The sequence below is a fragment of the Nelumbo nucifera genome, chromosome 4 (genome assembly GCF_055504915.1).
Source record: "Nelumbo nucifera cultivar China Antique chromosome 4, China Antique-T2T, whole genome shotgun sequence".
Taxonomy (NCBI): domain Eukaryota; kingdom Viridiplantae; phylum Streptophyta; class Magnoliopsida; order Proteales; family Nelumbonaceae; genus Nelumbo; species Nelumbo nucifera.
The window spans coordinates 19398689-19411596 of record NC_142652.1 but is presented as its reverse complement, the minus strand read 5'-3'; the positions used below and the strand labels follow the sequence as shown (position 1 = coordinate 19411596).

The window sequence follows — 12908 nt, the reverse complement described above, 5'->3', positions numbered from 1 at the left end:
CTGCCCTGTATCCCAACAAACTAGAAATCCCAACCCCATCCCCATCCTTGCAGGGAACAAGGATCTCCAAATTTACTCCACCCCACCCACTCATTCCTACATGAAAATATTTTTGTTAGAAAAAAAGCATATTACAATATGTTACATAATATAAAATATTATATATAAGATATAAAAGAATATAAATAACATATTATGTTACGCATGTCATAACATATTTATGTATCGGGGTGGGGGTTTGAGGCAGGGTGGACAAATACCATCCCTACCCCATCCCCCAGTCACCAAAGTTGTGGGTTACACCAAAACCCACCCTAAACCCGATCAGCAGTCAAAACACCACAATAACCAGGGTGGGGCAACTCAGAGCCTTGATGGGGACAAATTAGGGTGCCACCGAGGGTAGCCCAAACCCTATTGGCAACAGGATTTGATCCCAGGTCTCTACTATTTTTAAGGTTTTCAAAATCGAATTGGATAATGAACCATTTAGGGGTTTGATTCCCGGGTCAAAAAACTTGATCATTCTGACAAAAAATAGAAAATTAAAAAAGGTAAAAAATCATTGAACAATTTGAATTATTTAACCACCCAGATCAATAGTTTGTTAACCAAATCAATAGTTTTTGGCCAAAAATTGATTATAGGGTAAAACCAAACTGACCGATTCCCAATTTTTTTGATCCAGTTTTGAAAACATTGACTATTCCTATCCCTTTTGAACTTTGATATATTGGATCTTAATTGGTCTGTAACAACCAAAATCAATTGGAACACAAACCATACATTGAACCACATGGTGCAGACCCAGACTCTATAATTGTATTCGGCTCGATTTGGATCTGTTGGGTCTACCTGACCTATTGACAGCACTTCATAAAAATTACAATATATTATTTATTTAGAAATTAAACCTAATTTAGTCTTTTTATATTAAAAAAATTCAAATTATATGATTTGAGAGTTACCATGTTCAAATGGGCTCCATACAATAAGGGTGTTTGATTCTATTTATGTTTATTGAATAAATTTTTTGTATTTGTGTGACTGTAAAATTGAGAAAAACAATTAATGATGGCATTCATGACACACAGGTGTCATTATTCATCACATCAACAAGTTCCAAAATGAAACTTACAGAAATCGATACATACAAATGTGGGTAGGAGGCTTTTGTTGATAGGACGTCTATATAATAAAGTAAACCCAAACCAAATACATATAATAAAATACTTGGACCAAGTCACCAACAATTGTCACGACTCATGACCTAATTTTTTTTCATGTTCTTTTAAAGCTTTCCCAGTGAAAGGAACAAATAACTTACTAGCGAATATAATGGGCATAGTAAGTTCATATAAGTTGGAATTATCCCTGTGTATTCGAACCCAAACCTATTAACCATTAAGAACTTAAAACTCAAAGGGTGTCTTCCAGGCAAAGAAAGCATAAAAAATATATATATGTATAAACAATTTAAACCCAAATTTGAAGGAAAAAGAATCCTTTCCTTTACCGGACATTGTGTGCAAAGCATAAGAGACTTTGCTTGCCCTTCCAGTCCCCTGTTTGCCAGCTGATGGCATTACAACCTCCATAAACTTCCTCTGCAGGCTGGCCCTTCAAATAATGACCCGTCTTCATCAAACTTCGCATTCAAACCAATATCCAAGGAATTCCAAAGGATTCATTCCAGTATTCTGAAACAATGGATAACTTGGTTAAGCAAATGAGGTACTCTCTTATCACAACACAGCTATTCTTTATTAAGCTCTTCTACCATTAGAGGAATCAAAAGAACCTCATTCTATACTTTTTTTCTTGAAAAAGAGCTAAGAAATTCATTTTCTGTTCTCTCTCTCTCTCTCTCTTTTTTTTTTCATATCATTCTTCCCCTGTAAGTGGATTAGATGACTTGCTGTTTCCATGCTTTATATCCACAATATAGTAAACACAAGCCTTATCCCTGAATCCTTCTTCCAAACTATCAATGTATTGGTTCTTTTAATCTGTAGTTTTTCATGGTGATTTGAGGTTGCTGACCACTTTGTTAGAGTGAGTTTTTCTGGTGTTGGACAGGATAGCCAAGACCTCACCAGCGCAAGGGATAGAAGGATACCACCACAAAAGACAAATTCCTTCAAAGCAGGTATTAGTGGACATTTTGGGTTAAATATTACCATATCCAAAAACAAAATGAGGAGACAAAAGGAGGACAAAGTGATAAGTCCAGGAAATAAATAGCTCATCTAGAACCGATCTAAAACCAGGCAACTAACAAACAAGAATCCCCCATTCTGTGCCTTTATTGCTGGTTATGCATTGAAACCCAGAAAACATGTTTGGAGTATGTGAATGCAAAAGATAATGACCGTTTCCCCCTTCCCCACTCTTTTGTAGAAAGAAGGAAGAGCTGGTTCCAGAAACATTTTTCTCAATCACACCAAGCCATGCGGGATTATGATTCAAGTGATGGTGGTGAATTTGCAGCCTCTGTTGCCGCCACTGCATTTGCCATCAATTATCTTGAAGAAGCAGAGTTAGAAAACCAGAAAAAAATGAGAGAGAGACAGAAAACCACCTTGGTGGTCAAGGACAGGAGCAAAAAAGACAATGATGTAACTGGACCACAGGAAGCCACTAGAGCATCCAAAAGATCTTCAGGTAAGGAAACCAATGAGGAAATTCAGAAGTTGAGACAATTTTCTGCCTTCTGATACAACTTTTTTTTTTTCTTTTTTGATAAATGCCTTCTGAGACAACTTTCAATTAATTTTTACCCACGGGGAACGATTGCTCTATTGCAGATGATCCTTCTATGAAGAAACCAGAGGGAGTGGAGCGAAGCATGACGGATAGTGCTGCCGTCAACACACAGACACCAGAAAAGGCCGCTAGCAGAGTCCCAACGATAAAAAAGACATCAACTCTAGCTGATCAAATCTCGAATGAGACAAACAGCAAGAAACCAGAAAGTGCAGTAGATACAAAACCAAGGCCAACCCCTCCACCCAGCATAAAGCCTACACTATCAACAGCTGGAGATGAAAAGCATAAAGGGGACTCAACAAGACGATCGACCAAAGGATCACGAGTAGATGCCTGGGAGAAAGCTGAGACGGAAAAGATTAAAAAACGGTAGTTCATTTTTTAATTTACTTGTCTACTTAACTTTTCTGTTTTTAAACTTGAAGCAATTAGGGGAACGCAGTCCTACTCCCAGGGAACCGACCATGGGATTGGGTGCTAAATATTATTTAAAAGTTAAAGCAAACAAGAGTCCAAGATCACGATTCACCTCCTTTAAATAAGAAAGAGGGAGAAAAACTTTTAAATGTTTATAATTGAGGCCGCTAGCATTTGATTTTGTTCTTTTACTAATAAGCACAGATTTCAGGGATGAGAAAACGAAGTCCACAATTCTATCGTGGGAAAATGAAAAGAAGGCAAAAGCTAGACGCCAACTGGAAAGAAAACAGGTTTAGTTTTACTTCGAAATTTAAGTAAGAATATGGTTACTAGTTCTAGCAACTAATTGTCTACTTCTGCAGAGGGAGTTGGAGCAAAAAACACGAAGAGCATTGCATCATTTCGAAAACAAATTGGCAAGGATCAATCAGATTGCCGAGGGAGCAAGAGCACAAGCAGAGGAGAACCGAAGAAATGATGAATCCAAAGTGAAAGATAAGGCAAACAAGTTCAGGTCATCAGGAAAGGTTACTGGCAACTGTTGTGGCTTCTAAACATCACCAAGGCTGTAGCTCCCTTGACTTCAGGGAAAACACAATAATCTGTAAAACTTATTGGGATGTGTACATAATTCTTTCACCAATTGCGACTTAAAGAAATGATTGTAGCATCATTGAAATGTATTGTTTACATCATTACAAACACACAGAACAGTATTCGATCTTTGAATTACCTGCCCACAAGGAGAACATCTCATCCACCTGCAAACTATTATGCATGGGGAGATGTTCCCAATGCACGGGGGTAGTGTGTTGTGGGTAGACGTGGGCAGAGGGGGCAGGAGATTCGGAGTCAAATTTTATCATTCAGATTAATGAAATCACAGATTGGCATAAAAGATAAGTGCGTGGATTAATGTGGACGAACAAGCTGCAATTCACATACACATGTAGGTCATACAATGTACAAATAGATTACAATGTTCATGATAAGACGGTATAAATACTTGACGATGGGAAGAGGTCAATAACAACAGCTGCCCCTTTAATTTCAAGTGTCATGTTTGTCTGGAAAAGCTTAGGGCATAATAGCCAAACATGGAGAATAATGTGACTAACAATCCTGTGCCCTACAGAGTGTTGACAATAATTTAACAGCTTTAACAGTTTCTCTCATCCACGTCCAAGTAACTTCCATGGCAATAAGAAGATATTCCAAACTTAAGATGATGGAAATCTGCCACAACAAAAAGCAATCACAGGGTTAATTTTAACATTAAACTAGTGACAAATATCTATTAATTCAAACCATCAAATTAACTGATTCTTTCACTTTCAGAAGGGGCTTCAGAAACACAATTAGATAGAAAAACAGATTGGGCTGTCCTTCTGAGGAAAGGAATATGCTCAATTGAGATGGATCCAATGGATACAAATCATTGGGCAATTAGTTTTACTAAATCAGATTGGGCTGTCCTTGCATTTCCAAATGACCAATGCAACAAATCAGCATTAAAAAAGGGAGAAATTAAAATTGAAGTACAAAGTTTTTGTTCTTATATCAAAGCAGTAGCATCCATATATTGTTGCGTAATGTGAATGGCAACACAAAGAATTGAATAAATACCATGCAATTAAAATCCACATTCTCATGGAAGCTTTCATTCTTAACCTCTAAATAGTAGCACAAGTAGAGTTCCAAGTATTTACGTGCACAAAAGCCAGTAGATTTTTTCATTGAATTTTTAAGAGATAACTTATCTGCATGGAAAGAAACTTCCTTCTCTGCTTTAACTATACATAGGTCATATGTAGTTGAGATGCCTAAGTTACACCACAACAGGTTGTCCTGCTAATGCAAGTTGGCATGCAGATTATGACCAGGCATCCCCTAGGCAGCAATAACTAAATAGTATTCATTAAGTGTTGCAAAAGAAAAAAAAAAAAAAACCAAGACAATAAACATTAAACATTTAAATTGTGAAATACAAGTATCAAGCTTTATTACCAAAAAACTTAAGATACTTCTAGTTTGGGTATGGGTTTCCTAGATGGTTCACTTGGTGAAGAAGTCTAAACAACCTAAGAATTTTGCATTCTGGCAACATGGTTTGCGATACAAGAGGCCCACATGATCCTGCCAGCACTTCTTATTCATGGGGAAAGTTTCACTTCAAAACCCTAACCATGTGGTCAAATTTTGGCTAGAGGAGCTAGGGGTAGACCAAAAAGGACTTGGGTAGAAGTAGTAAGTAATGATTTAAGCACTAATAATTTAACGGTGGATATGGATTTAAATAGAATGGATTGGAGAAGCAGGATTCATGTAGCCAACTCCATATAGTTGGGATAAGGCATGGATGATGATGATAGTGAAAATTTGGGTAGCTAGTATAATTAGAGGAAAGCTTCAATAGAAGATGGGATACAGGGTTAAGTGGGCCAGGGGAGTGAACATGTCATTGATCCAGAAGATCCCCTTTTATTCTAACTCTTATGTCTCTACATCTCTACCTCTCATCCTTCTATTCAAATTCTACCTGTCCAAGACTGACAGAGAGATGGGGGGAATAATAATGAAGCAGGCAAGAAAAGAGATAGAGATGTGAAAGTTTTATGTATACATGGTACAATCAAGATTAATATAAGTGATGACTTGTATGCTTAAACTCTAGACCCCAATGCAGTTGGCTAGAAGTTGCCAGCCAAGCCAATGGCCTTGGTTATGCTTTAAATTTATGCTGCATGGCAAACAAGCAGATGTGGGGTTTCATCATTCTGGGTCCAATCAAAGATATCTCCAGAAAAACAGGACCCGTAGAAGATACTAACCACCCAATCTCTTTTACATCTTGAGAAGTGCAGTAAAACATGATAAATGATCATGACCCACAAAAAAGAAAAAAAGTGAGAAATGGTCATGGAAGAAAACAAAAAAGGCAATTGAAATCTGATTAGATTTATGCAATAGGAACATTTTGAAGACAAAAGATCAAGGCCAGATCCATTTGGTTATTAGGCCTTAGTCCCCCACTGAATGGCAATTTTAGATGCAGCATGCAGGAAGGTTTCTTTCTATGCATTTATCCCAAGATTATTCCAATATGAAATAATCTTGTACACCACCAGTATCAGAACCCATTTTTAAATGACAAAATCCAGTGTTGGGAAAATCATATTATGGTCTCTTTCAAACATATTGATGAAAGAAAAATTTCCTGCTGGATGGTTAGAGAATACCATGTTCCAATTTTAAAAATCACTCCAACTCAGAAGCCTCCTCTGAATCAGACAAGGGCAGAAGGGTGCAGATCCCAAGCATGTGTCCATTAAGGCATACATAATACTCAATGCAATCTTCATAAGAGCCCAATCTGTCACATGCACTGCGTGGTATCATTTTGGCCTGTAGCATGCTCCATAGCTTTGCCTTGCAATATGGGCACACTTCTGTTGGGTGAAGCTTGGCCTCCCTATCTATCAGCATCTTTCGAACTCTTGAAACTGAAAATGACATGAAAACACCACGGAAGAATCCCACATCACCCTCCTCCCCCTGGTCAAGATGTTCACAGGGGTCAGAGACATATAAAACATCTGTTCTGCATTGGGGTAAAAGAAAGCTTTTCCCTGATGTCCTAGAAAACCGAGTCCTGTAGACAAAGTGGCCAGGGATGTGATTCATGTGAATGCTTTTAAAAAGGCCACCCTTCTTGCACCCTGAACAGTAAATGAGCAGTTTCCCAAGTGCCTTCCAGTTCCCATCAACACTGTGACTCCCACTAGATTGCAAATCAAGCATCATCTTAGGGGCTCGTGTGCGGCAGAACTCTTTCCATAGCACCCGCTTTGCAATGTCATCAAACCATTTGCATACACAAGATAGGGTGGCTATCAATCTAGGATTCCAATTCAATTGTTGAAAAACCAGGTAAATCACATCTTCATTAAGGTGACCTTTAGTGCATACACAGCTTGTCGAGTGCATGCAACGATATTGCTTTGTTACAATCATTGTCTTGTGCCTAATAGGGTGAGAAAGACAACATAAATTATCAACAGTGCATGCTGGATCTAGTGGCTAGGATCATTTGTTAACCTGGCTACCAGTGATTGTAGGAAAGGTCTCCACCAGAGTCACTGCAAGCATGAGAGTCCTTGATCCTGACAGACACATAAAGTTAAGTGAGGTTAAGTAAGTTTAGGTGCAATTGAAAGATTTACTCATTTACACTATAACTGGACCAAATGGAAATGGACGTCTCCTAGTGAACCCAAAATTAACAGACCAATAACAAGACATACCATGATTACCGTCCGCAGATCGGATGAACTCCTACAAGAAACTGAACCTCATTTATTTTCAATCTGCTTACCCTTTTATTTACTTCAACTGCCAAATGATAGAGTGGAAAGATAAAACAGGAATTCTATTTATATACTTGGGATAAGGTTTGGTTCAGTTTGGTTTTGAGTTCAAATGGCAATTACGTATGATACACAAACTGCAGGTAAGACATCATAAGCCAGCTTTCTTTTCGGGAAAAAAAATTCTCTCCCATCCTTCAAAATGTATGTTGATTGTTGACACTTGAAATACATCTTTTCTAGAATAATCAAGTAGTGAGAGAGCAAAAATGTGCCAAAGCCCTTATATAGAAATAGCAGTTAGACGATGTGGTAACTCAGAAGCCGTGTACCAAGGGTTTATACTTTGGGTTCCGGGGAGCTATAACTTAACAGATTCTGTCATGAGTTTAGCCCTTCTATTCCAGTTAGAGAACCGGTTTCGTGGTTTAGTATAAAAACAACCGCTGTTCTGGATCAGAGATATTAGATCGTGTTCGAGCTTAAACATTTGGTTCCACTTACAGAATGCATTTTTCGTTTACATCCCAAACCACAGATTCAGGGAACCTCAACATTGACAATGGGTAGCATTTTACAAAATCTACAGAGATACCACTAGCATGTAACTCTTTATCGCGCATAACTTGTTTTTCGCCAAATCTACTCCTTTTACTTAAACAATGTCAAACATTTTCCCACCTGCAAGTAAGATCTGCATTTCTTTGCTCCCCATTATTGCCCAGAATTTAATTTAATTTCAAGCAAACAGAACGATGTATTAAAGCACAATCCAGATCAAATCAACCAAAGCACTCTTGTTAAACACAAAAGGAGAAAAAAGATAAGAAAGACAAGAAATTAATTTCTACAAGGGCAGATTAGCATAATCCGACACTAATAGTTGAATAAGAAAAGAAACCGCACAAAAGTCGAATTTCTCACCTCACCTCAGCTGAAGAAGTTATCTTGGGATCTTCTTAAAACCCTAGATAGCGAAGAAAAGGGTTCACCGTGGAAGAAGAGAAACGCAGGTTAGGGTTTTAATGGAAGACAGAGGGCAATTCAAAAAATCAAAACTATCTGAGAAATTTATACAGAGCCTCGCAATTCGAACATGGAGCAAAGGGTATTTTCGTCCGAGACGGCAATTAGTCACGATCTTGCTGGTTACTCCACTCCCTGATCAGATATCGTGGAACTGACTGAGAGACAAAAGAGGGTCTCGGACTCTCGGCCTCAAGAGAGAGAGAGAAGGAAAGAACATCCATCTCCAATCTATACGTCGAAACGACGAAGATGATAGTATAGAAGCGGAAGCAGAGAGATCAGTGGTTACAAAACGTCGTTTGACCGTGGGATTGGAATCGTGAAGGTGCTATCAGGAGATTTCGGTACATCACGTGTCTTGCAGGGCACATGCTTTCTGAATCATTTCTCTGAATTTAAGAAGAAAGCTCTTTGTCGACTCAGCACAGGCATAAATACGGAAGAATGAGAGCAAAGATAAGATGTGTGACGGCGCACCCGCCCGCAAGGAGGCCTCCTTTATGTGGATGATTTCCTTGCGAGGACGCTATGGTGATTGGTGAAGGAAGCATCTGATTTGATTGCGGTAGTCCATATTATGGTAAAGGGCGTAGGGTTTAAACAGGCGCGAAAATCATAAATTCTTTATAGGTGTTGCCACGTGGCAAAATAAGTCAGGTGCATCGAGACAACCTTTCGGTGTCTGAAGAGACCATTAATTCCCTATTAAGAAATTGGGTAAACAATTAATTAACTAAACATGCCTCGTATGTTGCAAATTATATGTTGCCACTTGCCACTAGGCATAGGAGCATAACAGTTGATTGGCTCCACGCAAATGGCTGACTACGTCCGTAGACATAGACCGATTGTTAAAAAAAATAATTTACTTTTACAGTAACCAAAAAAGAATTAAATCTATATAAGGAAGTGCAGAAATTTTCTTTTCTTTTTTTATAGTTTTTTAACTTTTTTTAATTTCATGTTATTTTGAAATAACTAATGAGATGCATTTTTTTTTTCAATAATCACTTCTCCTAAAATTTTTCCTAAACTACCTCCTTTACTATTTCCTACTTTCTCTAAAATTATCTCTAATTCATATTTATCTTCTAAATTATTTCTAATTCTTATTTATCTCCAAAATTATCTTTAATTTAGTAGAGAGTTTCTCTTTTAAATTATCTCTAATTCCTATTTATCCTCTCCCCTACTTTTTATTTATACCTATCGAAAAAAAGTTCGGATTAAGAATTATTTAAATATTCTAACAAAATTATAAAATAACTTTAAAATATTTATTAAAAACACAAAAAATAATTGTATATTTTTACAAAATATATCACGAAATTATGTACTAACAATTTAAAATATGTTTTTCCAGATTATTGATTTAAATGTTTTTCAAATATTTAATAATATGTAGTAGCTTTAAATAAATAAAATTCACAACAAAAAATTTAAAATATTTTATAAATTATTTAAATAACTAAATATTTATCATAACTAGATTTTAAATAGTTCAAATAACGAAATTATGTAATAAATTTAAAAAAATTCTTCAAATCAGAAAATTAATTATAACATAATATTGAAATTAATAATAATTTAATATATTACAAAATTATGTAATAATAGTATAAACTATGATTTTATGGATAAATAGATTCAATAAATAATTAATATTTTACATATTACTTAAGTATTTAAATAACAAAATATTTAACATAACTATATTTTAAATAGCTGAAATAAAGAAATTATGTAATAAATTTAAACAAAAATCTGAAAAGTAGAAAAATAATTATAACGTGATATTAAAATTCATAATAATTTAATATTTTCACATAATATTGTAAATAACTAATTTCACTTATATCAAGTAATAATTCGAGAAAATAACTTTCAAAAAATTAATATTTATTGATAATAATTTTAAACTTGTAATATCTATTTATTATATAATTATATATAATAAAATTAAAATTTATTGTATTTCAGTAATTATTTATTGTTTTTTGTGATAAATGTGTTTTCAATGATTATGTATAAATTTATTTTATTTTGTTATTTAATAGAAAACTTTCAATAATTATTGGAGATTAAACTGGTATTATTGAAATTTTTAAATTTAATTTATTGTACTTATTGTATTTTTGTTATAACTTATTGATTAATATTTATTAGAGATTAAACTATTATTTGAAATTATACTATTTATTGGCTAAGTTAATATATTTTTAGTACTTATTGTTTTTTTTTTCATTATCAATATATTTTCAACAATTGTGTTTTTTCGCTATAAATTTTCAATAATTATTGGAGATTAAACTATTGTTATTTATCAGATATGAGACATTAATTTAGCTGAAATTATGAGTGTTCATGAGTTGGTTTGATCTGGTTGTAGGCTATTTGGCCCAACAAATTGACCTAGTAAGCTGAAAACTGACTAACCTGATGAGGGAAGATTTGGCCCTCCACTGACATCATGACACATGGCATCTCATAACAGCTAGATGACACCCTGACATCACCTAGGCGATGACTTGCCTTAGCCAAAATGACGGAAGTCCTAGCTAGCAACTACCTCTGCCGACCTAGTGGAAACCTAGTTGGTGACTTCGTCCACAACTATGGCAGACCTGTGGTACCTCGTCAATACCGGTCAAAATGACCTCGACGTGAGGAGCGACCTGTCTCAAGGGCTTGCTGACCTGATTGAAATCTAGGTGACAACCTGCGAGACATGCTCACCGATCAATTCTGCATGCACCCCGTCACTCCTAGGTTTCTCGGAAGTCAGCTCCCACACTGAATGTTCCGGAGGAAACCAATAAGGCGTAAAGACTGGTCTACGTGCACGACTACCTTCAAGGACTTCATATTAGTTAGGCACGCATTCCCGGAGATCTCGGACGTGATGTGTGAAGCCCATGCCAAACAATGCCTATATAAGGGCCTTACCTCCAACCTCATAAGGTACATGCGCAATTTAGCTATCATAGCTCTCTATCTCTTTTGCTTTTAGCTCTCTAAAAAATCTCTAGCTCGCTAACTTAAGCATCGGAGTGCCCACCCCTGGGTAAAGCAACACGAGCATTCTAACACAGTCTTTATGCAGGTCACCCCAGTAAGCTATACAACTCGTCACTGTTCAGCTAGGCATCCGAGTCACCTGCCAGCCGGGAGCTGCCGAAGCACGCATCATCATGACCTTTTGTGAAAACTGACCCACTCAAGTTGTATCAATTTGGGTCGACTTTTTGGTTTGGTTTCTCGATTCAAAATATTTAAACTAAATTTAATTTAAAAATTATAATGCAATTATTAAAAAATAAATTTAAAATTATATATATGATATAAAACATTTTAGACTAAGAAATATGAGAAAATTTCCACTTTTCTATATTTAAAATATAAAATATTTATATATATCCATGGTTAAGTCATTCAGTTTTGGTCGGTTTACAAATGGCCATAGTGAAATTGACCCAATTTGCTCGAATTGGGAAATTTTGAACAAAAGCTGACCTAAAATACTAGAAACCGACCAACTATAGTCGAGTTGATCAGGTTGGTCGGTTTCATAAGTTTGATGAATAAACGTTACTGAAATTAATTATTATTATTTTTGCATTATAAAAAAATTATTAAAAGTAGTATATAAAATATGAATAATTATTAATAATTTTAGAAGTTGAAAATATAAAATTTTTGTATACTCATATGTGTTTCTATTAGGGTCATTTACTAGAACACACCTTATAGTTTTACATATTTACTTAAACCTACCTTATATTTTTTATTTTATTAAAACATCCCATATATTTTATAACTTATTTACTTAATCAACATTTCATTAAGGAGTGTTTGTTTTGCCATTAGGCCAATGATTTTTTATTCAAAAAATACCCTTAACACTTTTTTGTATAGAAAACAAAATGGACCAAATATAGCCAATAGAGTGGTTATCCGTGTCTTATTAAGGGCAAAAATGGTATTATTATTTTTATTTTATTTTAATTAAATTTATTCAAATGAACATTAAGGTCAACACCGTCAATTTCCACTGTCATCTAATGGATGATTGATTAAATACATTACAAATTATAAGTGTTGTTTTAGTAAAATGCTAACTATAGGGTAGATTTTAGTAAATCTATAAAACTATATATAAGGAATATTTTAATAAATAACCCCTTCTATTATTCAGCTTTCGTTTAATAAATCCCGTGCATTGTACGTGTCCCCGCTATCAAAGTATGAAAAGAGAGGAAAAATCATTTGGACCACTTAAAACCGTAATCAAATAAACAAATGCTAGGTAGAACGGATATAGGT

The 12908-nt window shown here is 35.3% G+C and overlaps 2 protein-coding genes across 8 annotated transcripts; one reads left to right on the top strand and one right to left on the bottom strand.

Annotated features, from left to right (window-relative positions):
• Window positions 1-1556: 1556 nt before the first annotated feature.
• LOC104598009 (uncharacterized) lies at window positions 1557-3889 on the top strand. The gene is made up of 6 exons (XM_010259863.3): window positions 1557-1734; window positions 2055-2149; window positions 2401-2664; window positions 2808-3138; window positions 3398-3479; window positions 3552-3889. Exons 1-6 carry the CDS (start codon window positions 1709-1711, stop codon window positions 3741-3743), a joined length of 990 nt encoding a protein of 329 aa, XP_010258165.1. The 5' UTR covers window positions 1557-1708; the 3' UTR covers window positions 3744-3889.
• A 218-nt stretch (window positions 3890-4107) lies between these two features.
• On the bottom strand, window positions 4108-8811 carry LOC104598010 (EID1-like F-box protein 2). 7 transcript variants are annotated; one of them, XM_088903150.1, is made up of 5 exons: window positions 8481-8620; window positions 7494-7581; window positions 7288-7352; window positions 6429-7213; window positions 4108-4425 (listed from the first exon to the last, which is right to left on the bottom strand). In XM_088903150.1, the coding sequence occupies exon 4, from the start codon at window positions 7201-7203 to the stop codon at window positions 6448-6450; it is 756 nt and encodes a 251-aa protein (XP_088759276.1). In that variant the 5' UTR covers window positions 7204-7213; window positions 7288-7352; window positions 7494-7581; window positions 8481-8620; the 3' UTR covers window positions 4108-4425; window positions 6429-6447. The 7 variants fall into 7 exon arrangements, with proteins under 7 accessions (XP_088759276.1, XP_088759277.1, XP_019053456.1 ...); XM_088903151.1 differs by having other exon boundaries at window positions 7494-7524; window positions 8481-8585; XM_019197911.2 differs by having other exon boundaries at window positions 7494-7534; window positions 8481-8579.
• Window positions 8812-12908: the final 4097 nt, after the last annotated feature.

What these genes read in the sequence shown, in the direction of transcription:
- LOC104598010 (XM_088903149.1), bottom strand. Translation starts at nt 7,203, where the DNA reads ATGATTGTAACAAAGCAATATCGTTGCATGCACTCGACAAGCTGTGTA.
- LOC104598009 (XM_010259863.3), top strand. Translation starts at nt 1,709, where the DNA reads ATGGATAACTTGGTTAAGCAAATGAG. An exon ending in ACGGAAAAGATTAAAAAACG is followed by an intron (nt 3,139 to 3,397) that starts GTAGTTCATTTT and finishes CACAGATTTCAG; the next exon opens with GGATGAGAAAACGAAGTCCA. An exon ending in GCCAACTGGAAAGAAAACAG is followed by an intron (nt 3,480 to 3,551) that starts GTTTAGTTTTAC and finishes CTACTTCTGCAG; the next exon opens with AGGGAGTTGGAGCAAAAAAC.